At 42.1% G+C, this 25,492-nt stretch overlaps 2 protein-coding genes across 6 annotated transcripts in view; one reads left to right on the forward strand and one right to left on the reverse strand.

Annotated features, from left to right (window-relative positions):
- The window catches only part of STRN (striatin), a 52,733-nt gene extending 43,294 nt beyond the window's left edge, over positions 1-9,439 (forward strand). For all 3 annotated transcript variants that reach the window (XM_079969482.1, XM_079969484.1, XM_079969483.1), the window contains 2 exons: positions 2,305-2,391; positions 2,481-9,439. In XM_079969482.1, coding sequence (XP_079825608.1) covers positions 2,305-2,391; positions 2,481-2,650 — 257 coding nt within the window. In that variant the 3' untranslated portion in view covers positions 2,651-9,439. The remainder of the gene's footprint in view (positions 1-2,304; positions 2,392-2,480) is intronic.
- Positions 9,080-25,492, reverse strand: part of VIT (vitrin) — a 47,056-nt gene continuing 30,643 nt past the window's right edge. For all 3 annotated transcript variants that reach the window (XM_079969493.1, XM_079969494.1, XM_079969492.1), the window contains 6 exons: positions 22,128-22,190; positions 17,838-17,985; positions 17,045-17,148; positions 15,853-16,079; positions 14,017-14,530; positions 9,080-13,430 (listed from right to left, as the gene is read on the reverse strand). In XM_079969493.1, the coding sequence (XP_079825619.1) occupies positions 13,252-13,430; positions 14,017-14,530; positions 15,853-16,079; positions 17,045-17,148; positions 17,838-17,985; positions 22,128-22,190 (1,235 nt within the window). In that variant the 3' untranslated portion in view covers positions 9,080-13,251. The remainder of the gene's footprint in view (positions 13,431-14,016; positions 14,531-15,852; positions 16,080-17,044; positions 17,149-17,837; positions 17,986-22,127; positions 22,191-25,492) is intronic.

Genomic DNA, 25,492 nt, shown 5'->3' on the forward strand with positions numbered 1-25,492 from the left:
AAAGGGACACATGGTTCCGGGTTTGACATGGTTGTAATCCAAAGCGGTTGCAAACCAAGGTACCACTGTAAAGGCTTATTGGCTGTGCAGAAGGAATTGGTGTGGCTCAGCATTTGAGTTACAGCTTTAACATCCTTCCCAGCCAATCCCGATGTTTGTCTTTGCTACAGAAAAGTGGATGATCCACAGGATCATGTTGGGAAATTTATGCATCCCTAATTTCCACACTGCACAAGATGGAATTGCTGCCCAAGCTTACAGATGCTTGTGTGTGTTTGTCTTTGTGTGTTTGTCTAAATAGGGACGCGGGTGGCGCTGTGGGTAAAAGCCTCAGCGCCTAGGACTTGCCAATCGCATGGTCGGCGGTTCGAATCCCCGCGGCGGGGTGCGCTCCCGTCGCTCGGTCCCAGTGCCTGCCAACCTAGCAGTTCGAAAGCACCCCCGGGTGCAAGTAGATAAATTGGGACCGCTTACTAGCGGGAAGGTAAACGGCGTTCCGTGTGCTGCGCTGGCTCGCCAGATGCAGCTTGTCACGCTGGCCACGTGACCCGGAAGTGTCTCTGGACAGCGCTGGCTCCCGGCCTATAGAGTGAGATGAGCGCACAACCCTAGAGTCTGTCAAGAATGGCCCGTACGGGCAGGGGTACCTTTACCTTTACCTTTACCCCTTCTAAATATCTGAAAGAGGAGCACTTAGACTCTTTACCCTTGTTCTTAAAGCTCCATGTTCTCCATGTTCACCCATAGTGAAGGAAAATATGTAAATCATAACTGTTAGCAAACTTGCAGTCATTTCGATTGGTATCTTAATTATGTGCTTAAAACAAAAACACACACAATGCATCATATTCCAAAGCTAGGCACCGTGTTAATGAACTCTGTTATTTAATTCTATAAATTTTGGTCCAGGTGTTTCCTGCTTGGTTTGGCAAAGGATCAGTAGGCAGAGTTAATACAAGCAACTTTGTTAAACCTGAGCCACTAGATAACTTCAGCCTTGTGACTTGCAAGGTTTGCTTTCAAAAGCTCATATCTAAGCTGCCTAGGAGTTCAGACTCTGTTTTCCGTGAATTGAGCTACCTTTTCTTTGATGTAGCAAACTGAGCTCAGGGTAGGTTTTGCTTTGCACTTGGAACAACAAAAAAGTGGCGGTACGTATGAATGATTAACATACTGTATCAAAGCACTTGTAGAAATCTCTGCTTTACCTCTGCATCTCTGCATAATATATGGATATGGCAACTAAGGTAGGATTGGGTCATTGCTTCCATTTTAAAGGGGAATGTTGAAGGATTTATTTGCAAGTATTGAGCACAAATGATGGGCGGTCGTTATCCATTTTGTATCTGATTATGTGAGAATCCACCCTTCTGCAGTTTACTTCAATTGATAGTAACACTATTCAGGATAGGGATTTCAAAGATATGTGCCAGGACACACCACTCTGCTGTGAAAAATGCTGAAGTGTGCCTTGTAAAAACTCACACACTGTGATGGATGCATTCTACCTTTTCTCCATCAGAGTGGTGTGACCCCGTGCATTGTTAATTCTCCCACCCCCATTACTATATGGGCAGTGACATCACAAAAGAGTGAACAAGGGTGTGCTGGGATGTCGCCTGTACAGGGAGCTCCCAGAAGTAGAACCATTACCCTGAAACAACCTGTTCCACCCCTGATTGACTGGGCAAAGTGGGGAAGTGGGATGCAGAGCAGCAACAATCTGTGTGGCAGCTGTAAGGAAGATGCCTGCTTATTTCCGTGGGAGCTAATGAGTAAAAACCTGTCTAGGTTGTACCTAATGGTGCAGGAGCAGAGTTCAACTCATTTCCACTCTTGCCCCTAAAATCTGCTCCAGGCCCCCAGAGCTGATTCTGAGGGTGTGCAGGGGGCTGGAAGGGACAAGAGAGGAACACATGCATGCACAAAAATATTGTGCAAGTGGAGCTGCAGTGTTGGATAGAGCCCTTTGGTATGTTTTTTTTAATGTGAAAGTGAATGCTACTTTCACTTTTTTTAACTGTGGGAAGGGACCTGAACCAGGTACCAAGTTTGGGAAGCAGAGCTCTAGGAAGTAACCGGGAAAGTGAAAATGACCAGCACAGAGACACAGTCAGACAATCACTTTCCAAAGGGAAGGGGGCTATGCTCATATATAAAGATCCTCTGTTTCAGTGAGAATAGTTGCTAGTATGCTTGATAGCAGTATCATTTCCCATAAGTTCTGTTAAAGCTCTGTATTGCATTAACTGATGACAAGTTGTTCTTTTTTTTAAAAAAAAATAATAATCTTTAATTTCAAAGGAAAATTGATCCATTCCATGGTGGCCCACTTGGATGCAGTCACAAGTCTCGCTGTTGATCCTAATGGCTTGTACTTGATGTCCGGCAGTAAGTACATCCCACATCCACTCTTAATCTACTCTTAATTAAACGTAACTGCAAATCTAAATGTTTTTCCTCTTCTTTGTCTAACCTAGGCCACGACTGTTCAATACGCTTATGGAACCTTGAAAGCAAGACCTGCATTCAGGAGTTTACGGCTCATCGCAAGAAACACGATGAATCCATTCATGACGTAGCATTCCATCCCTCGAAATGTTATATCGCCAGTGCCGGAGCAGATGCGCTTGCTAAAGTCTTTGTATGACGCAATATTTCTCTCCCTCTCTAGCTGCCGTGTGTATATATATATACAACAAGCTGTACAAATGACAAGGGCAAGAGCCTCCTCTTCATGCCCTTTAATTCAGTGAATGTTAGCAAATGGTCTAGGGTTATATTTCTTTCTTTTCTTTCAGGGTGCTCTTTTCTAAATTAGGGGGTTCCTTGGGTTATATGAGCTCAGCTAGTGCTGAGAGCTGGGAAACCCTCTGTTTCAAATGGTCCATACAGAAGAACCGTTTTTATTTTTGAAGGTGTCAGTATTTGTCCAGGCCGGCCTTGGGCAAAATGAGATCCTCTGTTAACAATATGTGCAGTCCAGTGTGGGCAATAAGGAAGCAGAAAATCCAATTTCTGTAGGATGTGGGTAGATAGAAACTTTTCTGCCTGTTTTTCCCCTCGAGAATATTACCCATATATTTCTGTAAAATAAGCCTGAATTTGGTGATGTAACTCTTAGAAATACAATATAAATATTATTTCTTCTCTTTTTTTATGTATTGTACGGTTGAATGATGTACAGGAGAATAAGGCTTGATTTTGTCTCAGCCTGCTGGCTGTTACATTAGGTGGATTGGGTTTAAACATCAAATATGAATGCAGTTTCCCTAAATTGTATTAAAGCAGATATTAACAAATGCTTTAAAAATGTATGTTTTATTTTAAGCCTTTGAAAGAATTTGTTAACAAGTGACTGGCACCACAGTTTACAACAGGGATGAGGCTTAATTCAGATGTTGATGACTCTTCCATTCATAGCTGAGCTCAGTAAAATTATGAAACTCTTCCCTTTTCAGTAAACAAGAAATTATATCTGTGTAGGCTTTAACAGGCCTTACTGTTGAAATGCATGTTATTGGCATCCTAATAATTTTCATTATCTTGAATAAACCTGCTTGGATACCCCTCCCCTCTCCAAATCTTACTCACACACTCATGCATAGAAGTGACCTCTCTGTGATTCAGTCTTTGGCTGCTAAGAATAGTGTGTGTATATAACTAGTGAGAGAGTTATTTAATCAACCATGTGGGTGGGGCCTGTCTGGAGGAGATTTTCTGCTTGGTACTCACCCTTGTAATAGGGTGGTGATTGGCAGGAAAAGGGTGTAGAGTTGGCCAACGTGGTTGCCAAATTTACAAACTCCACAGCAGCAGGAAGCTGTTTTCATGGGGTGTGGGTGTGTAGAGCAGCCTTCACCAATTTGGTGCCCTCCAGATAATTGAACTACAATTCCCAACTGCTGACACAATGGGTTGGAATTGGTTTTTGGAAGAATTTGGAATTCATAAAAAATATGACTTCATTTTTTTAGGAATAACTACCACACAATCCAGAAAAGAAACCATTTATTCTCTGTCATTGCATTACCAGCCTTAGGTTTGAACATGTTTTCTGCATTTGGTACAAAAAATATGTGGCATACCTATTTGTAGAAGTTTCCACTCTTGCAGATTCTGATGTGCAACATGTTTCCCTTTAATAGAATCAAAAAAATTACCAATAGATCTCAAAATGTTCAGCGTTCGTTAAACCCCAATTTTGAGTCAAAGCAGAAAGACCAACTGCATCAAATATACTTATCTATATGTGACTTCTGTGTATGTATCCCTTCTCTCTGTGATCTTATTTTTAAAAGGATATTGCAAAGATTTATTTAGAAAAACAAATACATAAAGTTGTGTATATTGTGTGTGTACATATATATATATAGATATATATATAGAAAGAGAAATTGTAAACAGTATGTATTAAATGTGTCTTAAGGGAAGATTCTATGGGTAATTTTAATGTTTTAGTATTAAAAATTCTCCAGACTTTGTTGCGTACAAAGGATAAAAGGTATGGTTATTGTGCTTTTTGCTTAAGCAATATAATACATAGTTGCTGATGTTTAAATTGCTGTACATACAACTAATAGACCAGCATGCTTATTTTGGAGACTCCCATTTTGATTAAATTATGAATGTAAGAAAAAAGTTGCTTTTCAAATGTGGATTGGAAGTTGTTCAGTCCTGCTTAGTGGGCTCCTGATCCAAGTGAAGCGACTTTAAAAACAGGCAAATAGCTAGAGGCTGAGGTGCCTTTTGACAAACAAAAATGTAGCCTTACCACGAGGTTGTGGACTCTGTATTTGTGTTCTTCTCTAGACTCTGTTAGTGTCTGTCAGTCTTCTCTGCTTGTGTACTATAGACTGCATTGTACTGTGCACAAATATTATAACTTCTTCAAGATGCTATCTTCAGTTAGAGATGAAAAAGACCCTTTCTAACCATAACTAACCTATTCTCTTTATCTGCAAGTATTGGGTTGCACTACCATTGTGGATTTATAAGCATTTGGTTAACCTCCAGACCACATTCTTTCCTTTCCCCTTTTGCCTTTACATGACCCTGTTGCAGCTGGCCAGGTGAGCTGCCTTCATTCGAATGTTAAGATCATGTCCAGCGATATCAAAGTTCTGCCTGTGGGTTTGATCTCTGAGGAACTGTTGTACATATGCCCGTTATCTGATGCTGTAATCGTTGAGCGGGGAACCTGCATGCATGAGCTTAATTCTAGAAGAAACTTGTGAACCAACAAGGTACCACAGGTACCTTCTCTCATTCGTTACAAGAACACACCATAGCGTAACTTTCCCTCCCTTTCCTCCTTCCTTTGTAAACAAGGGGAGGAAATTAGAGTCTTGACAAAGCACAATTTTCCATTTTTTTCCTGGATATGAGAAACACTGGTTTGTTCAAAACATGGATGCTTTGCAAGCCGGGATCAGAGCCATAGTTGGATGAGACAGTTACAAACCACAAACGGATGCTTAAAAAGTTCCCACGCATATGTGGGTGGGTGGGAAGGAAATAGTGCTTCATCCCAAGGCCCACCCATTGCAGCACATTCTCATAACAACTGTGCATAGTTGATTTTTGTCAGAGTCTTACATGTGTGTGCAAGTGTATGGTTAATGTAACCCTCCAAAGGTTGGTGGACTACAGCTCCCATCATCCTTGACCTTTGGCTATAGTGGCTGGAATTGTTGGGAGTCAGGAGTTCAACAACATCTGGAAGGCCAGTAGTTGTCCACCCCTGATTTAGATACAGTGAAAAATGTAGGAAAATGCTGAAGTTTAAAAACATAAGAAGCACTGCACACAGACAGAAAAGGTATGTGATATAGCCCTTCTGGTTATGTATCTTTTCAGCATGCAGATAGGAAATTGAATATTTCAGTGTTACCCCACGTCAAGAAACCCTTCAAGTAGAAATATTCAAGAATAAGGCTGGGCTACAACTCTTCTTGAGACCTAGGTTTTCCACAGGGAGGGTTCTTGGTGTGCAGAGCTTCCCTCACTGACATTCTGAATAGGTACACATCTCTGTCATAAAGCCTCAGGTTCAATAATTTGAGGAATCGGGACTGGGAAAGTCACCAGAGAGCTGCTACCAGTTATTATCAGCAGACTCTGTATAAGGCAGCATCAGATGAAGTGTAAAGGGTCCAGAAAGGTTGTACCAGATGCTGCTCTTGTGCTTTGATTGACCTTAAGGTCTTTAACCAAACGACTTTGAAGTCAAATGTATTGAAGATTGAACAGCTTAACTTAACAGCTTAACTTCATAGTTGCCATATTAAGACAAATCTTACGTGGTTTACTTTTAGAGTCTAAGCACCCTTTTTGAACCCTTACTTAGAATCTACATCGCAATGAATTTGACAAGTTGTGAGCTTAGAACAGAGTTATCTCAGACCTGGGAGCCCAAGCAGCCCCTACAATCCTTGTTCCCTGGCCTTGGGAACTCTCCCCAGCTCTCGCTCTTCCTGCTTTGCCTAGCAGGAATATGTGCTTGAACTCTGATAATGCCTCTTTCTTTTCTGGATGCAGGTGAAGTAAAATTTACCTTTGTTGCTCCTTCCACTTTTATTTCTGGCCCTGCACACCACTGGCGTATTGCTCGGAAGAGCTGCAAAAGTTCCCCCGTCCCTGACATATAGAGTATATTCAGTGGAGTGCACCCCCAGGGGTGAAGTCAAACCACTGTGATAGCAGCACTGAAGTGACCTCCCTAGGGCACAGGCCTGGGCTGCCCAGACAACAAGACCCCCCTCGGCGTTGCTGATATGGTCCAAAGGAAGACAGAGCAATACATTTGGCCTAAGCAGTGATGAAAATGTTGGCTGATTCAGTAGTCTTGGGGGTGGGGGGAGCAGTTTTAAAAATCAGAATCTTCTGCAGCATAGTGAATGCCAGTATATTTTAAAAGTTCAATTTCCCCCAATAAGCTTTTCATGCATAGATTGATAAATTCACATTGCAGTTGATCAGAAGATACGCTTTCTGCTGTTCATGTATTGGATACACACTGAAGTTGACATAGAACTTAAGTGTTTCAGAATTGCCTTTAGGTTCTGAGTGGACGAGGTCTGAGAATTCTAACTTTTTTGCACTCAGTTTGAATGGGGAGTTCCTAATTTGATGTGAGTTCTGCGGCATATTTGTCCCAGTACTCAGAAAAGTTACACAGCTTTTTGCCAAGTAAAATACACCATTGCTTACATGGATAACTTAATGAAAACCAACCAAATTATATAAGGAATAATTGGAGGTTTCAGACTGAACCATTTTTCTTGCTCCTTTTAGAACTGGTGTTCAAATATAAGTTGGCTTCTAGGTGGACACCTTCCAAAATATTTCCTGCGATAGTCAGATGTCCATGATAAACACAGATTTTAGTGCCACAGCATCTGTGCCATTTTATATAAAGCACAGGACAGTTTTTGAAACCAGACAAAATATGTAACATCTTGTAACTGGGCAGCCCAAATTAACTGAAAGGGTCTCTTGTACTGTGTTCTTGGCTTTCTGAAACTCTGCAAGCCGAAAACACAGATTGACAACAATATTTCACAGTAATGTGTGCTGGGCAGATTTACCAATAGCAGTTCTTTTGAAGGGAAAGGAAACTATATTAGAATACTTTGTCTTACTGACTAAACTCATTGCGGAGGTGGAGTTAGATCTGCATGTTACTCCATGCAACTTTGGAGCCAACACATTGTATTTTAGATAGAAAACTTGTATTAATCTTTGTTTTATATATTGAGAGATCATCTCCATTTCTTTTAATAGTTTAGTTTGTATTTTCCGCATGTTGGCCAGCTGTTTTCTTTTTATACATGCCTCCATGCTAGATGTTAGCAAAATTGCTAGGCCACCACTGGCTTTTGTTCTCTTGCAGCGGTTTTTCCTACTCTTCCAAATACTAAAGACACTTGAATTTAAATAATTTTGATTTTTACTGCTTGTTCTTTAAACACTTGTATTTTAAAGTCCCATTCTCATCTTTAAAGTAGAGGCTGCTGATGGTAGCCTGGAAGTGCAAGGTGTGTTCTTCATTCCTGACAAGGTAACTATACCTTGCTTCCATTGCTTAAATACAGTTGAACTTAAATCGGAACCAATTTTGAAAAGGGATGTGGAAACTTAATGGAAGTAGCCACCCTTCTGCACTTGCATAGTGTTTTGTTTCAAGGGAATGTTCCAGCTGGTTACTAGGGATCATAACATTTGACGCTTTTATCATGTTGTGAATAGCAGCAAGATAGATGTGTATATGGGAATAGCTGAAATATGAATAAGCTACAGAATGCATGTGTGGAGTGGATTAAATTAGGACCAGTGTGAGGTGTGTACTATCCATTTTCTGATGCATGAATGGTCAGTTGCACCCACAGAGTATGGCTGGTTGCTTAGTCTAGTCAATCTTTCTAAGAGCAGTCATGCTCACCTGTCCTCATGGTTCCTGTCTTTATCATGGGTAATAAGTTGCATATTGTTCATAGATCAACCGAGAATAGTTCTTGTAGTAAAAGATGGAGGGATGCTCCTCAATGAGCATGTGACAGTACTCTTTGGTTAAATACAATCAGCCTTTTTGCTTGTATACAGAATAGTCATTTTGGTGGAAAATCTCTACAGTGCAATCGTATGAGATAAGCCCCACTGCGTTCAAAGGGGCTTATTCCCAAGTCAGTAAATATAGGATTGATAACTTAGTATTGATGTGGAAGTTTTAATGTTACAATGTGATATATTGATTCTTCCAAATTTTGACCAACATGTTATCTAGGGGTGAGAATCAGTGTTGCCATTGTTTTCATTGCTTTAGGAAGATTGAGCATTAATGGGGAAAGCAGTGTTGGTAGTACAGTTTAGGCACGAAGTTCTCACCAGAAAAAGACTCTTTGTACTCTAGGGTTGTTGCTTTCCTCTGAGAGACCATTATTTCATCCCCAAAAGTTCAAAAATCATTAGCAGCAGAGTAATGTGTGTTTGAAGAACCATTTTCAATATTTCGCAATTTTCTTAAAACCAGATAAGTTGTAAAAGCATCAATAGTACCTAGTTTTTGTTTGTTTTTCAGTCTTTTAATATTTAACTGCCTTTAAAAGTAAAGAACAGCAAAGCAGTTTGTGGAAGATTTTGAGTAAATTTGTTCTGGAGGTTGAGAAAGTTGTTCTCATTATTAAATACAAAAATAACTTCTGTTAATACCTCACATAAATGAGGCAGTGCTGAGGTACTAATGAAGGCAGTGGCACTGAAGAGTTGCAAAGTGAATTTCTGTGTACAGTACCTACATTCTATGTTGAGTAAAATCAAATGGACCTTCCTGAAGTAACACTATACAGAGCAGCTTTACTAAATATTACCGCAGCAAATAAATGTCCTTTGTACTATGTATTTATGTAAATTGGGTGCTAATAAATACTATTTTTCAACATCTTTGTGTGTGTTCTAAATGTATATTACAGTTTATGGAACCTCTCCAAAAATACAAGCCATAGGTGAAAAAAGCCTCTTTATATGTCATCATTTGCTCCACAGACTTTATGAATTACATTTTTACTTCAGAAAACTCAGAGGTAACCATGTTGGTCCACTGGAAAAGAAAAATATCAAAAGCTGCCATAGGGCAATTATTTCTTTGAATTCCTGTTTTTGTTTGTTTTTATGTTATTTTTATTTTGTTGTTATGTTGTACACCACTTAGATTTTTTAAAACATTAAGCAGTTTATAAGCACTTTTAAATTAAAAAACGCTTTTAATCCGTATCAAACAGAATATCTTAAAGTAGTAAGTATTTGAATTCTCCAGAACTCTTAATTAAGTTGGGTATTTGGCAGAACAAGGGAGTATTCTTTTTTTTTTAAAAAAAGTTATTTATGCAGCATGTGTTATGCAGGCTAAATTAATTAAGGATCTGCTAAATACAAAACAGATTGCAGTTTGCATTGAGGGCTGCTGGATTAAAGTGTCAAAATGGTGGTTCTCCCTTAAAAAAACACATGTTCTGCCTTGTCACAAGAGAAAACTGTGTGATGTAATAAGTAGACACTTCCATTCTCTTGGAATTAATTGTGAATTAATTGCTAAAGCTGAAAATACTGATGCTTGTAACTTGCCTGAGCCATCAACAAATAATGATAGTACATAGGAATGTCTTGGGTTGCTCTATATTGCACTTTAATACTGAAGTGAATGGGATATTTCACACAGATTATGAAGTACAAATAATTTCTATGGTTTTCTTTTTGAAACAAAACTATGTAGAGCACTTTACTGATTTGGAAGCCCTTTCCCTAATGCTTCATGCATGTGGACCATAAATACTGCAAGTAAATAAAGTACTGCTGAGAGTAAACACATTTGAAGGCACTTTCATACACTGCACTAAGGCCCATGAAAACATGTTGGGGTTGAATCCTGGCACACAAGTAAGCTTGAGAATATGCAATTGGAATGCAATGCAGGCTTCTTCAGCCATTACTTTAATCCCACTGTAAAACTTTCAGCACTAATGCAATGTAGAATAACACAGTGGTCCATCTAGTCAGAATTATAAGGTTATTTAAGAATGGACCAGTCTGGATGTTTGAGGAGGGTCCAAGCTTGGAGTGGAACACATGCTTGACTTACTGAAAGTCTCCCTCCCATTTAGGATTTCCAGTAGTATTGCTGCGAAAGACCCAGGCGGCAACCCTGGAGTGCTTGGGAGAGCCAGACTGAGCAACATGAACCAATGGATCTGATGCAGCACCAGGAAGCTTCTGATGTTCACAATCCTAGGAAGCAAAAAGGGTCTACTCATGCCTTCTTTACAAGGGAAAAAGTCCATACACAGGCTTTAGTTTCAGGAGTTAGGGGGGGAAAGGTTTATTGGGTTTGTGTAAGCTTTCTTTTTCCTCCAAAGCAAATGAGATCTAGGACACCCTTTTTGTAACTTTTATTGCAAAAGGGTACAGCAAGTTATTTTTTAAAAAGCTCTTTAATGTAGGTGCATGTGCAGAGAGGGGAAAGTTAAAATAATATTTACAAACTCATGTTTCATCCACAAATCCTTTGCAAATGTTTGCATTCAGCTGCATTCTTTGCACTTGTCTTCGTTGCAGAAGATGCGGAGAAATACCATGTATAAACCGACTTTTTCAGGGAGGCAAGGCAAATGATGATGATGAGATAAAGTTCTAAGTCCTAATGACGATTTAAAAATAAATCTCCAAGCCTGGATGGTGTAGACACCCAAGAGTTCTTAAAATAACTCAGATGCGATATTGCTGCTCTTATGTAATAATATGTAAGAGGCCTCTGTACCTGAGAGCTGGGAAATAGGCAACACAGCACCACTTGTGGGGGAGGAAATCCAGGAATTCACAAGCCAAAAAACCTAACATCTGTTCTAGGAAAACTGATGAAAAACATGAAAGATACAACTAGCAGATACACAATTGGTAGGGAACCTTGGACCCTTCAGCTGTCGCTGAGCTTCATTTCCCATCAACCCCAACCAGCATGGTCAATAGTCAAGGCTGACCATGTAGCTGTAGTCCATATGCAAAGCCAAATGCTCCTCGGTACTGATATTTTGACTCGCAACAAATTCTTTAAAGGCTGTGTCCTGTCAACAAGCACATAGGTGTGGTCCACTAGACAGTAAGCACCACGGTTGCCATATTTCAAAAAGTAAAATTTCTGGCACCTGCAAAGGTGTTGAGCTTTTTTCAGGAAGACCCCAAAATTGTTGGGCTTTTGGGGGAGAAACCTCCCCCCAAAATAGTCATTTTAAGCTTTTGGAGCTGTTTACACTGTGGTGCATAAACACCTGGGTTTTCTCTGGTATTTTGCTGGCAAAATTCCCCCTGATGCCATATTTGCACCTGAAAACCTGGATATGTCAGGGATTTTCCTGACATATGGGAAGCCTAGTGAATACTCAAGACCTTTTAAAAGATCATAAGATCACTCTCCAAAGGCTCCTGAGTAAACTTAGCAGTCATGGGGTAAGAGAACAAGCTCTCTTGTGGAACAGGAAGCAGAGAGTAGGAATAAACATCTATTTGACATCTTATGCAACACACCAAAGGCCCACTTCAGGACCAAATTGCTGATAAAACTATTATTGGGCCTGAGTGCTAATAGCTATATATTAAAATCAAAGAGAATTGACAGGGTCTGTTGCTTGTGACAGCAGTTGTAAAATCAGCAGAGGGCATTTGATGCTGATGTCCAATGATAAATACTCTGGCTCATGGGATATAGAATAAATAATAGATTGCCACTGATGCTTTTTGTAATGCATCACAGCACCAACCCTAGAAGCATCTGTAAAAACTGCAGATTCCGTCTTAGGCGGAGGCTTGATTTTAGAATCTGAAGAGATGGAAGGAATATGATGTCACTGAACTAGGCATGTGGGAAGCTGCTCTCTGGGCTCGTTTATGAAGACAGGAAGGAAACTGGTAGGAACCATATATATAATTTACTGCCTTGCTCTTTTGGTGCCAGGTTACAGACTCTGTCTGCCTGGCCTGCATTGCAACTAACTTCAGTTGAACGTTCTGTGATGTGTAATTAAACAATCTGTAAGCTTCAATTTTCCCCAAACTATTCTTTCAACACTTGTGCTGTTATGCCCAACAAAGCAATTGTGGACAGCTGGTGTGAGTGCCACACTCCATCTTTGTTGATACTGATTTTTCCCCCTAGAACCAAATCCTGATCTGCCCTGCTTGTTGTAGTCTCTTGTCCTTTGCTTGCTTCCTGTCCTCATGTGTCTGCCAACAACTCTTAATTAAAGGCCGGGTTCCAAAGCGCCATGCAACATTTTAAAGCCAGCTGTTGGTTAGCCATTTACTCCCCTCTGCATCACTGGAGAGTCGAAATGGGGTGGTACCCAACAAATGCCATCTCCGGCATGCCCATTAAGTCCAGTGCATCTGGGTTACAGCCTTAGACCTATTAGTCTCCTATTCTATGTGGAAGTCTCCTATTCTATGTGGACTCCAAACTATAGATTTGAGTCAAGTGAATTATCTAACCAAGGACTGTAGCCAGCTCCTCTACTGAATCAGTTTTGAAACCAGCAAGGGTGGGGGGAAGGAGATTGATCAGTCTACACCCATTATTGCCATGCATGGAGAATAGAGCTGACATTGGCTCTTAGCCACAGATGCCTTTGAGCCTCCTGGCTGGCATTGCTTGCCGAACATTTTCTCATGTAGTGATGCAGTGTTTCCTGGAGCCTGCTGCTGATTTCAGTTCCGTGGTTGTGAATTAAACTCGGTACAAATATTCTGGATGATCCTAGGAACAAATCTGTAGAGGCTGTCAAACTCGTCCACAAAGAAGGAGTGTTCTTTGTCAGGGTCAGTAGCAATGGCTTCCAGCTCATCTTGGGCAGCCCATGCAATTCCTACTGAATAGGCTATGACTCCTGAAGTGATAAACATGAGTACATAATGAGGTTAATGCCTTATCTGAAACAATATTGCATTCAAAGTAATATCCGTATAAGGGCCCAAAAATATTATCAGAAGTGGTGAGGTGTTTAAACTTAAATAAAAGAGGCATTCCAATCTCCAGGCTTGTTGTTCCCTATTCCCTATTGTCTTGTTGAATGACTCATACATGTCCTTCCAGTGTTTCAAAAATTGAAGGGCTTAATGTTCACCAAGAATATACAAATACACTACTTTTTTTAAATTATTATGCCAAACTTGAACTTCTGGCTTGCAAAACTTAGATGCCATATTCTAGATCCAGAGCCCCATTGTTTGGGTGCTTTATGCAAAGCTTCTTTAAAAATAAATGAGGGGTTCTGGCATAGATGGGCCTTGGTCTGATGGAACAGGACTCTTCTGTTCTTCAGTGCTTTCCAGATGTTGCAGGACTCCAAATCCCATCACCTCCAGCCAGGATAAGCTATGGTTGGGAATGATGGGAGCTGTAGTTCCGTGACATCTGTAGGGCTACAGGTTGCCTACCCCTAAAATAGGTGTTTATAGGGTCTTCTGGCTTACCATTCTGATGTGCCGCTGCAGCCGGCCCCCGGACATCATCGTATGATCTGCCATCTGTAATAAGAATCATTATCTTCCTCTTGTTTGGTTTGGATTTGCTGAAGAGCTGTTCAAAGGCATAGTTGATGGCTGCTCCGGTGCTGGTTCCTCCGCTCCAATAGTTGATTCTCTTGATAGCGTTTAGGACATCCTGCTTCGTTCTGTGCTTGTCAAAGGCAAACTCCAGCCTCTGCTCGTATGTGTACTGCACAGCTCCAATGCGGGTGTCTGTATCAGAAATCTCGAATTCCTTGCTGATGTTAGCGACAAACTGGAGGAGGGTGCGGAAGTTGCCAGTGCCAACGCTGCTGGACCCGTCAATGACAAATCCAATATCCGCTGCATTGAGACAGGTCTTGCTGCATGCCAGGCGATCAGAGTCACAGACTCGCTTCACTAACTGCTGCACTACTTTGTGTAAGCTGAACCAACTGGGCACATTGATGGAATAGTACCCATTGGTCCTGCACACAGCCTGAAAGAGAGAAAACAAAAGCAATGAATTTCAAGAACAGTTACAGCAAAATTCATGGAGGCAACCTATTACTGCCAGTCATTGATTTCACCTTACGACAGCTCTGTCCCTATGTATGAAACGTTTTTATGAGACAAACTGGTATTGCATCAAACTGGTAGAAAACACAGCTGAATAATACCGGCCCTTATCGTTTCTTAGATGTTGAGGTCTACATCCAGCTTAAAGGCAGCTAAATGGTAGACTGTTGCATTTATACTTGTTACTCGAGTACCTGCCACATTGCAAAACAAGCATCTGAATTGACTCTACTTCTGTCAACAGGCTTAACATTCATTGCAGGCGTGTTTGCTCTCATGTCTTAAAGTTATTTCCATTTTCTAAGATACAGCTACCATTAAGTCACTATGTATGAACGCAGGGCTTCTTGCCTCATTCTACTTTCCCAGTCTGGCAAGTGCACAGAGGCTTACTGTGGCTCTTCCCCCATTCAAATCTAAAGGAAATCGAGACCATCAGCCAGTCCAATTCAGTCTGGAGGCTTCCCAGGTTAAAGGCATTAAGGGGCTTTGAAGTTCATAGGAAATGTATTTCATGGCACAGACACAGTGGAAAGTGCACAAAATTATCTGAAAGGGTGTCCAGAGGGAGGAGAAAAAAGATGTATTCTGAAGGACAGTTCTCAAAGTCCACTTTGCTTCCTGAACTTGGGCTCATTTGCCACCTTCCAGGAAAGACTACATACATGCCAGACTAACACCACTCAGTTGAAGAGGCATTTTGTCATGAGTACCTGACCTATACTACATAGCTTGTGAGAATGAGTTCTAACTGAAGTGTATCCAGAACTTTTGTGTGTTTTGGAGGAAAACTGGAGGCAAGAGTACACAGCGTTCAGTAAACATGATCTAACACTACACAACTTGATTGAGGCTTTGAAGTGCGTTGATTGCTTGAGTCTTGCAGTCTCACTTGCTGAACCTTCATAATCTGCCCTGTGTGACTCCACTGAAGAACTAAGCGTACATAGATGCATCCTGTTTATACCGGGGATCTTGTAAAACTTTGCCATATTGAGTCTCAATATGGTGACTATTGTAGCATGTGAATATTTCAAAGAGAGAACTATATAGCTATAGCTGGACATTGTTGGAGCAGAGTGGTAGCCAGTTTGCTCACTCATACTTGTGGGTTTTTGGCCTGGCAAGGATGTCTCATTTTTATATTGACTTACCTACATGGGATGAAGAGTTCAGATCCCACCTTTCATCAGAATCAAGAAATTTTGCCTCTTTCTTGATGGATCCCAATGTACTCCTTACCTTGTCCACAAAGTTTGTTTCAATAACATTCTGCTTTTCATTTTCATCTGGTCCTTCAATGGTGACAAAGAAAATGTTGATGCCGGATTCCCTTGCCAGTCGAGAGGCCTCTTCCACTTTATCTGTAGGCCACCCATCCACCATCACTATAGCAACGTTGGGTGCACTACCTCTGTTCCCATTAGCATCCTCAAAGAAGTTTTTGTTAACAAAGGACAGCGCTCTCCCTGCATGAAGATGGGGGGTGGGGGGAAGTAACAGTTGTAACTTGCTGAGCAAAACAATGAAAAAGAACGTTAAAATCTCTTAGAACCTGTGCTCCTTGCCATTTATATGATTGTTTTGCCTATTATTGTCTATAACTAACAACAGAAATGATAAAATTGAGGATTCTCTCAAATCATCAGTAGCCCAGATCTAGTTACAGGCAACAATGCACATTCAATCTAAGTCACTGGTTGAGGATACATTTTTCTATCCACATGGAAATGGACATATATGCCCCCACCAGAGCCATGTGATGTCAAAGGGTTGCCTCACATCCAAATGTGCATAACAAAGTTGATGCAAATCTCATTTGTGCATTCACATCCCACATCTGCATGCAATCCCTCTTCCAATAACGGAACCTACCATGGAATCTTCTTGTATTGCTTGCTTGCTTGGTCAAATGTGTCTCTAACTTCTGCCTGATATGTTTTAAAAGCCGAAAGAGGGAATAGATTTGCAATAAGGGATACTGAACTAAAGTCAGTGCTTTTTTTCTGGAGGGGGGAGCAGGGGTACACATACCCCTAAACGTTTTGTGAATCTAAGTTTGGCCTCAATGAGGGGCAGTATTTCAATATGAGTAGGAAAATGGTAGTACCCCTAAATATTTTTTTTTTTAGAAAAAAAGCACTGACTAAGGTATTGGGCATTTTAATTTCTGTTTGGAACTCTATGGTGGTTGGTGTCTCACCAATCTGCTATATTTGCACTGTGAAAGGGACAAGCTATTCAGAGAAAACTTTCAGATATTAAATCCTGATTCTCTGGAAGACAAAGTATTTTCCAAACTAAGGGAAGAGGAACCAGAAATGAGTGAGGACAGTTTGTGGTCTTGACCTCAATCTGCCTAGAACATCTAGCATACCAACATCTTTTGATTCTTAAACTGATTAGCTGTGGATGTATTGTGCAGGATACATACCAACATTGGACAATCCTCCTTTCTGTAGTATTTTCTCTATGGCATTTTGCAGATCCTTAGAGTTTGTATAGGTCTTCAAGTTAAATTCAGTTGAAGGGTCATCACTATTCGTAAAATGAAAATGGAGCAGTTTCGTTTTGTGTTATCCCCAGGAAAATAAGTTCATACACAATATGGCACTAACTCTTAACACATTAATGATACTAGTTGTAATTTATAGTAATTTCACATGAATATTTCCTGTGTTTTCATAGAAATGTGTAAACATGTCATATGTGAAACTTACGTTTGTGGCTGCTTTTTAAAATCAATTATTTGACAAAAAAAATGTTTGTAGGTGGGGCAACTGCCCTTGATGGGTGAGGGGTGAGGAACCTGCGGTCTCCTCCAGTGTTGTTGGACTCACATAATCCCTGAAGTATGGGCTATTAGAGAGGTTCTCAAATGGTGGTCTACACACTCCATTCAAGTGATCTGCAGAAAGGTTGTGGAACAATCAAGAATCTCTACTTGGAAATCTTTTTCTGACAATGGAGATTAAGACTGGATTTTGACCATAGTTGGATATAGATATATCAAATAAGCCAACAAGGCCCTAACTTAAGATATATGATTTTTATGATGCAGTGCTGGTGCAGTCTAGCAATGTGAGATACATATCTGCTTCAATTTGTAGAACCAAAAAAAAGTGTATTAAGTAATTTGCCACAAGAAGTTCCTGTGGTGTTGCCACAGACATGGAGATGGATGTTAGGCAGCACAGATGTTATGAAAATACATCATACTCTCTTACCCATACTGGATGATGCCCATAAGAGGACCAGCTGGGCCCACATCCAGGGCTTGAGCAACATTTTTGAGGAACTGTTTTTGGATCTGAAAGCGGCGCTTGCCAATGCTCCAGCTGCCATCTATCAAGAAGGATAAATCAACTTTGCAATCTGAAAAAAAGAAAAGATTACAGTAACTTTGGAGGTCCTTTTGCATATTTTTTGTGTTTTTCCTGCATGACTACAAAAACACACCTCAAACCATGATAAGAGAGCATGTACTCAATCATTCACAGAATTTACCAAAGATTACAAAGCTTCACTTGACATAGATAACAATAACCCTACTTGGCAAGTAGAGAAGAACTAGTGTTTCTGTTTCTGTTCAGAAAGAATTCTGTTTCTGTAAACATTCCATCCACAGAGCTGGGGAAACTTCAGGATTGTTTAATCTACTTTTCTTCCCCCCACAACCCCCCCCCCCCAATTTTTACCAACCAGAATTTAGTATAAAGATATGCACATGAACATGGTGCCTTGGAGCACAGTCCAAGCTTTGAAATGTGTTTTTATTACCAGAACTGAACCAAGTTTACAGTCCTTAAACCCAAAAGTTCTCTTCTCCTGGTCCACTTCATTTCAGCAGGCTAATCTAGGTGGGGAAAGTTGTTTGGCTGTTGCTATGGTTTGACAATCAGAAGTCAGAAACCCTTAACGATCTACTGCAGACTGCATCCATATCTACCAATGGTTCCCAATCTGCCAAGGTTTGATCCCTATATGGGACAACTGCAATATTCCTGCATTGCAAGGGGTTGGGCTACATGATCCTCAGGGTTCCTTCCAATTCCATAATTCTATGATTCTTCCTTCTACTTCTGCTATCTCAGCTGATACAGGCCACTTTGAAATCCCACAGACCTTTGAAAGGAAAGCTTAGCTCAGAAGGCACTTTTAGGAGTCCCCACATACACTAAGAATACAGTCCTATTATGCACACTTAAAGGTAAAGGTAAAGGTACCCCTGCCCGTACGGGCCAGTCTTGACAGACTCTGGGGTTGTGCGCCCATCTCACTTAAGAGGCCAGGGGCCAGCGCTGTCCGGAGACACTTCCGGGTCACGTGGCCAGCGTGACATCGCTGCTCTGGCGAGCCAGAGCCGCACACGGAAACGCCGTTTACCTTCCCGCTGGTAAGCGGTCCCTATTTATCTACTTGCACCCAGAGGTGCTTTCGAACTGCTAGGTTGGCAGGCGCTGGGACCGAGCAGCGGGAGCGCACCCCGCCGCAGGGATTCGAACCGCCGACCTTTCGATCGGCAAGTCCTAGGCACTGAGGCTTTAACCCACAGCGCCACCTGCGTCCCATTATGCACACTTACCTGGGACTAAATCCCATTTGAATCTAATGAGGCCAACTTCTCAGAAGATGTATAAGAGAGTTGAGCTTCATGTGGGCTATTTGAATACATCAGGAGCAGTCATATTCAAATCATGTCATTAAATGACTATGTAAGATTTGACAACTTTGCAAGACTTGGACTTCAGAGGCACTTTAGACAAGCAATTATTTATATGTGACTCATGCGGACTGAGCTACTTCAGGATGGTGGTATGAGTTTGAATAATTAGTTGTGCCTCCACAGAACGAACCCAAACTAATAAACAACATTTTCCTTGTGCCTATAAGATGAGCATATTGTGAGTTAGCGGCAGTAGAATTTTCTCCTCTCTGCTAATTTTCTATATGCACTGTGTGTTTTCTAGGAAGGAGCATTCAACTGTTCTACCCCCCTCTCACCAAGTCTGAAGTGGTACAGTCCAGCAGCAGTCTTACCACATGAAAGTTTTACCACACTGAGTACCTCTCTTTCTTTCCTGCATTTTAGTGTGCATTGTGGTTGTATTCTCTATTCCTGCATTGTGACTTGTATAGCTATTTTTTTTTTGGGGGGGGGGGAGGACAAAACAAAACCCCCCCCCATACAAAAAGTGTTCTTTAATTAGTGCTGAAACAAAAAATCTCCTTCTTTATTGAAGTGGGAATTGCTATTTTGCCAGACATGGAAGTAATTCAAAGAATGATAATCTCCTTTGTGGCTTTCAGATCTGCCTCTCCAGTCTGGATATTTAAAAACTTGATTGTAGTCTTTTAAATGCACGTGTCCTCAGTCATCTTGCTATTTTGGCTCGCAGAACAGTAGACAGACACCCAAAGTTAAAGCAACCTCTTCTCTCTATTTTTTTTAAATAACCAAATTTATTCATTCTGACCTGCAAGGGATGTCTTCAAGAAATAGCAGTCTATTCTTCTTTTGCTCTAAGCTGCTGAGAAAATACTCGTTTCCTTGAAAGGGATCAACATTTGGATAAGCTTAAATGGCAATTAATGGTTTTTGTTCCTAGTCAGGCTTCTTGTTTCTTTGAAACTGCTCCCACCAAGACAGGTGTGCCAATAAAGGTATATTTCACTGAAGAGGTGCCAGGCTTGCAAAGATTCCCCATGCCCTTTACAAAACTCTTTGTGAGTAATCTTGTTCCGAGTGTGTTCCAACTTCCTTACTCCGAATCAGGATTTGTACTGTGTGCTGAGATTGTTCCTGGCTCCTGCATGGCATTCCTTTCATTACAAGATTGGCTCCAGAAGTATAAACCCCTGACAAAATCCAGTAATTATTTGCGGAGAACTGTGATAAAACCTGGTGAGGCAGATACACCCGCCTTGCTATTTTAGGAGGAAAATTAGCACTTTCCTGTAGCTATTTAAAGGTGATTCATAAATTTTGACCCTGAGTAGCCATAATCTAAGAGTGATATTGATGGCATTAAGAGTAATAAATAGGAGGGCATGTTTTGAGAATGAAATTAATCCCTCTGGGGCAGGGAGAGAGGATAAACAGGCTTGTGGCCCATGATGGCTATGTTCTGCCTCCACAGCTGGAGCTGTGTGCTTCTGAATATCAGTTGCAGATAGAGTGCTCCTGAGCCTGAGTTCTACTTGTGAGCTTCCCATGGGCATCTAGTTGGCCACTGTGAGAACAGGATGCTGGACCATTGGTCTGATGGAGAACTCAGTTCTGGCACCTCTCAGGTGGATGCCATTGCCATTCTAAGACAATGAAGGAGGCATTCATAGTGAGTTCTGGCACCTCTCTTTCTAGTAAAATGGCAGTGTTCTTATGATATTGTATTGTAAAAAAACCCCCACTACCCTTGCATATAAACTAACTCTCATTCTGATTTGCCTGGCAGAAAAACCTCCATGCTTCCCTACACCAGATAGCTTTTTCTCCAATTGTGTTTGTACTTTAAGACAGGAATGGGGAATCTGCCGCCCTCCAGATGCTGAACTCCAAATCGCATCAGCTCCAACCAGCATAATAATCAGTGTTCATGGATATTGGAACTGCAGTCCAACAACATAGCAGTTCAATCCGTAAGTTAGGATAAAGTGTCACTTTAAATAGAATTCTATATTGGGTCAGAAAAAAAGAAACCTTACTGTATAATCAAATATATATAATGACTGCTCAGGAACCCCTGATGGTTTTACCATGGCATCAGGCCAAGGATAGGGGACCAGGATCAGGGGTCATCAAACTTTTTCAGCAGGGGGCCGGTCCACTGTCCCTCAGACCTTGTGGGGGGGGGACTATATTTTGGGGGTGGGGGAGAACGAATTCTTATGCCCCACAAATAACCCAGAGAGGCATTTTAAATAAAAGCACAAATTCTACTCATGTAAAAACACCAGGCAGGCCCTACAAATAACCCAGAGAGGCATTTTAAATAAAAGGACACATTCTACTCATGTAAAAACACGCTGATTCTCGGACTGTCTGCGGGCCGGATTTAGAAAGCGATTGAGCTGCTTCACTGAATTTTTAGGCAAACTTTTGCAGCTCTTACAAATGTATGCCTCAAACATCCCCTTTATATTATCTTGAAAATCACAACTAGGTTAAACAGCAGCTCAGTCTGCAGAAGTAAAAACCAGTAACTAGTCCTGGGTGATTTCTCTTCAGCTAACTTTGGAATGGATTCAGCAAAAATTAATTAAAAACAAAACAAGAACCCACTCAGTCCCCCCCCCCTCAAGTTCATTATCAAAATGTGGATTCCACTGCAACCCGGATGACATCTTTGGGAGTGTGATGAGGCCCTGCACTCTCCTGAGCCCTGATACATCCATTCTTTCCCTTCCCCCAGAAATCACAATGCGGAAGCCCTCTAAGAAGGCTCTGCCTTCCTCCCAGTGGTCGAAATTTTGAAAGGGCAGACTCGCTGGTGCCAATACTTGGCTGGTGCACATACTTGGGTTTCCCTGTGAAACTGGTTCCAGGGGTTTGGGGACCACATCTTCCTTGGAACTGAAACCTGGAATGATCAATAATGACACAGTTGGTTATTAAATGCAAAGGGCATGAGATGATGACACCATCATATTTTTGAGGGCCTTCTCAATAGTGGAGCCCTCCCTGTAGAAAGCCTTCCCTTCAGATGTCAAGGAAACAAACAACTATTGGACTTTTAGAAGACATCTGAAGACAGCCCTGTATTGGGAAGTTTTAAATGTTTGATGTTTTAGTATGTTCTGACATGTGCTGTGAACCACCCAGAGTGGCTGAGGAAACCCAACCAGATGGGCAGGGTATAAATAATAATGTACCACATACATCTGAGATATAGTGGTAGCTACTAGCTTTTTTGGATGTTAGGCTGTTATATGTGTGGTTCATTCACCTACTGATTAAAATTCACAGCCCTACTTGCTGATATAAGAGGTGGGATAATTACATGTGCCATGCGGAAATATAGAAAGGAGTTTTTGTCTCGCCACAATGAACTGTAAATTCTTGTCTCGCCACAATGAACTGTAAATTATCACCAGGTATTCTTGCACTTTGGGGAATACCACAAAATGGGGCATACCACAAAATGGGGCTAACAAGGCTCTGTTCCGCACATTAGACTGAGTTTATGCACTGTGGAATTTACCCCACAACAATTTCATTTTGAAACATGAACAACATGGTCCATGTGGTGTTTATCTTTATTTGAACTTTACACCTCTAGAAAGCTGAAAATTAGATCAGCAGTAGGAAATCTTCACCTCACAGTATGGCTTGGCTCAATCCGTGCCCTTTACCCTCCCCATCCATCACCAGGTGTCATGGACAGGTAAATTCACAAGATAAAACTGAAAAGAAAGCACTGAGAGTGTGCTCTAGCTGCACTCCTAATTCTTCCTTTTCGTGGCTGGTCTGGTGCTTTTTGAATTTGGTGCCGATTCACAGCTGGAAAAGAGTCGGGAGAGCATTCTCATTCTGACTTTGCTGCCGCAGCCATTGTATGAGTTTAAGCTGAGGCTGTAGAGGGAGGTCTTTCCTTTGCAGCTTGGCTTTCAGGCCACTGCTTGAATGCAATTAGATAATTATATAGTTCTTTTTAATAAAAATGCCACCCATCCTGTATCACTGAGAAAAGTCAATACATTGAAAAGACAGCCCTTTCTAGTGAGCCCTTCTAGGTTCCCAGGCTGGCTTGAAGACTGTATTGTCAGTCTTGGGAATATTCCCTCACTCTGCCTAGGTGCTTCACTGCAAGCCAATTAAGCTTTTTCACCACTGAGTTGTCACAGCTGTCCAGGCTCATTAAATCTCCACTCAAGCAATACTTGTCACATACAAACTAAAAATAATTCTCTTTGAAGTCATAATCAGCATGCATCAAACTTAATCACTGAGCTAATTTTTTATTGTATTCTGGTCCCTTGGGAAATTTCCCTTTTCTCACCTCAAGCTGTGTGATGAATAATCTTGCCTGCAAATAGGTATCCAGACATCCACCTGAACATTTAGAGTGTTTTTACTTTCTGTTGATGGTAATCTCTTAACATCCTGATACATGTGCTGAGATTCAACTTGGAAATGTAAACTTTTTGGCTGTTCTGACCTGTGTATATGGATGCATTGCCTATGCAAGCCCATCCTCACACAACAACTCTCCCACTTAAGCAAACAAGAAAGGGCAAAGCATAGCTAAAACATTATGGAATAGGACTAAGGGTGTGTTTACAAGCACATGTACTCAGTAACTGCAACATAATGACTTACACAACCTGCAAGATTCATGTGATGAATCTGCTTTTGGGTAGATTAAGTTAAAATCCCTTTCTGTTTCATGTATGGCAGGATCCTCCATAACGTTGACCCCTCATCTGCAGATTCATCATTCCAACCTCACGTTTCAGCTGTGACTCTCTGCTTTCTGATTTTTAGAAAGGCTTCATTTCATAGCACACACATGCAGACCTAAATATGAAAACAAATTGCCTATCTTGCCATAGCTTAATATAGGCCTCTCCTGGTACGGCCTGCGGAGGACCTTAAGGTCCACAAACAATAATACCGTATTTTTCGCCCTATAGGACGCACTTTTTCCCTCCAAAAATGAAGGGGAAATCTGGGTGCGTCCTATGGGGCGAATGCAGGCTTTCGCTGAAGCTTGGCGAGCGAGAGGGGTCCGTGCGCACCGACCCCTCTCGCTCTCCAGGCTTCAGGAAAACATCCGAAGCCTAGGCAGCCCTGCGGGAACTCCCGCAGGGCTGTCTAGGCTGCGGATAGCAGCCTGCTTCCCGGAGCGCTGGGCACGCTGAAAGCAGAGCGCCTGGCGCTTCGGGAACACATCCACAGCCTAGACAGCCCTGCGGGAGTTCCCGCAGGGCTGTCTAGGCTGCAGATAGCAGCCTGCCACCCGGCGCGAGGGGCGCCCTGAAGCAGAGCGCCCCTTGCGCCGGGCAGACATCCGCAGCGTGGGGAGCCCTGCAGGAGTTCCCCTCAGGGCTCCCCACACTGCGGATAGCAGCCTGCCGCCGGGCGGGCAGGGCGCACTGAAGCAGAGCGCCCCGCGCGCCGGGCAGACATCGGCCAGCCCCACAAGCTCGGGGGACAGCAGGGAGGCGCAGCGCCGCCATCCCACTGTTCCTCGACCTGGTTCGGTTTCCCCGACCTGGTTTTGGGGGGGAAATAAAGGGGAAAAAATTCCTTTATTTCCCCCCAAAAAAACTAGGTGCGTCCTATGGGATGGAGCGTACTATGGGACAAAAAATATGGTACTTTGGAGGTCTTGGGCCTCAAGGAAGTTAGACTGGCCTTGACAAGGGCCAGAGCCTTTTCAGCCCTGGCCCCAGTCTGGTAGAACGCTCTCCCACAAGAGACCAGGGCCCTGCGGGATTTGACATACTTCTGCAGGGCCTGCAAGATGGAGCTGTTCCGCCAGGCCTATGGTCCGGGCCCAGTCTGACTCCCTTCTTTCTATAGGACCCTGTATATAAGTGGCCTCCTTGGCTCTTTCTATATGGGACCAGCTCTTTCCATATGGGACCAGCACGAGTGGCCGGGCCTGGTGAGCTTTTAATTCCTTAAAAGGTAAAGTAAAGGTACCCCTGCCCGTATGGGCCAGTCTTGCCAGACTCTAGGGTTGTGCGCTCATCTCACTCTAGAGGCCGGGGGCCAGCGCTGTCCGGAGACACTTCCGGGTCACGTGGCCAGTGTGACAAGCTGCATCTGGGGAGCACACGGAAATGCCGTTTACCTTCCCGCTAGTAAGCAGTCCCTATTTATCTACTTGTACCCGGGGGTGCTTTCGAACTGCTAGGTTGGCAGGCGCTGGGACCG

This window comes from Podarcis cretensis (assembly GCF_951804945.1).
Source record: "Podarcis cretensis genome assembly, chromosome: 3".
Classification (NCBI taxonomy): domain Eukaryota; kingdom Metazoa; phylum Chordata; class Lepidosauria; order Squamata; family Lacertidae; genus Podarcis; species Podarcis cretensis.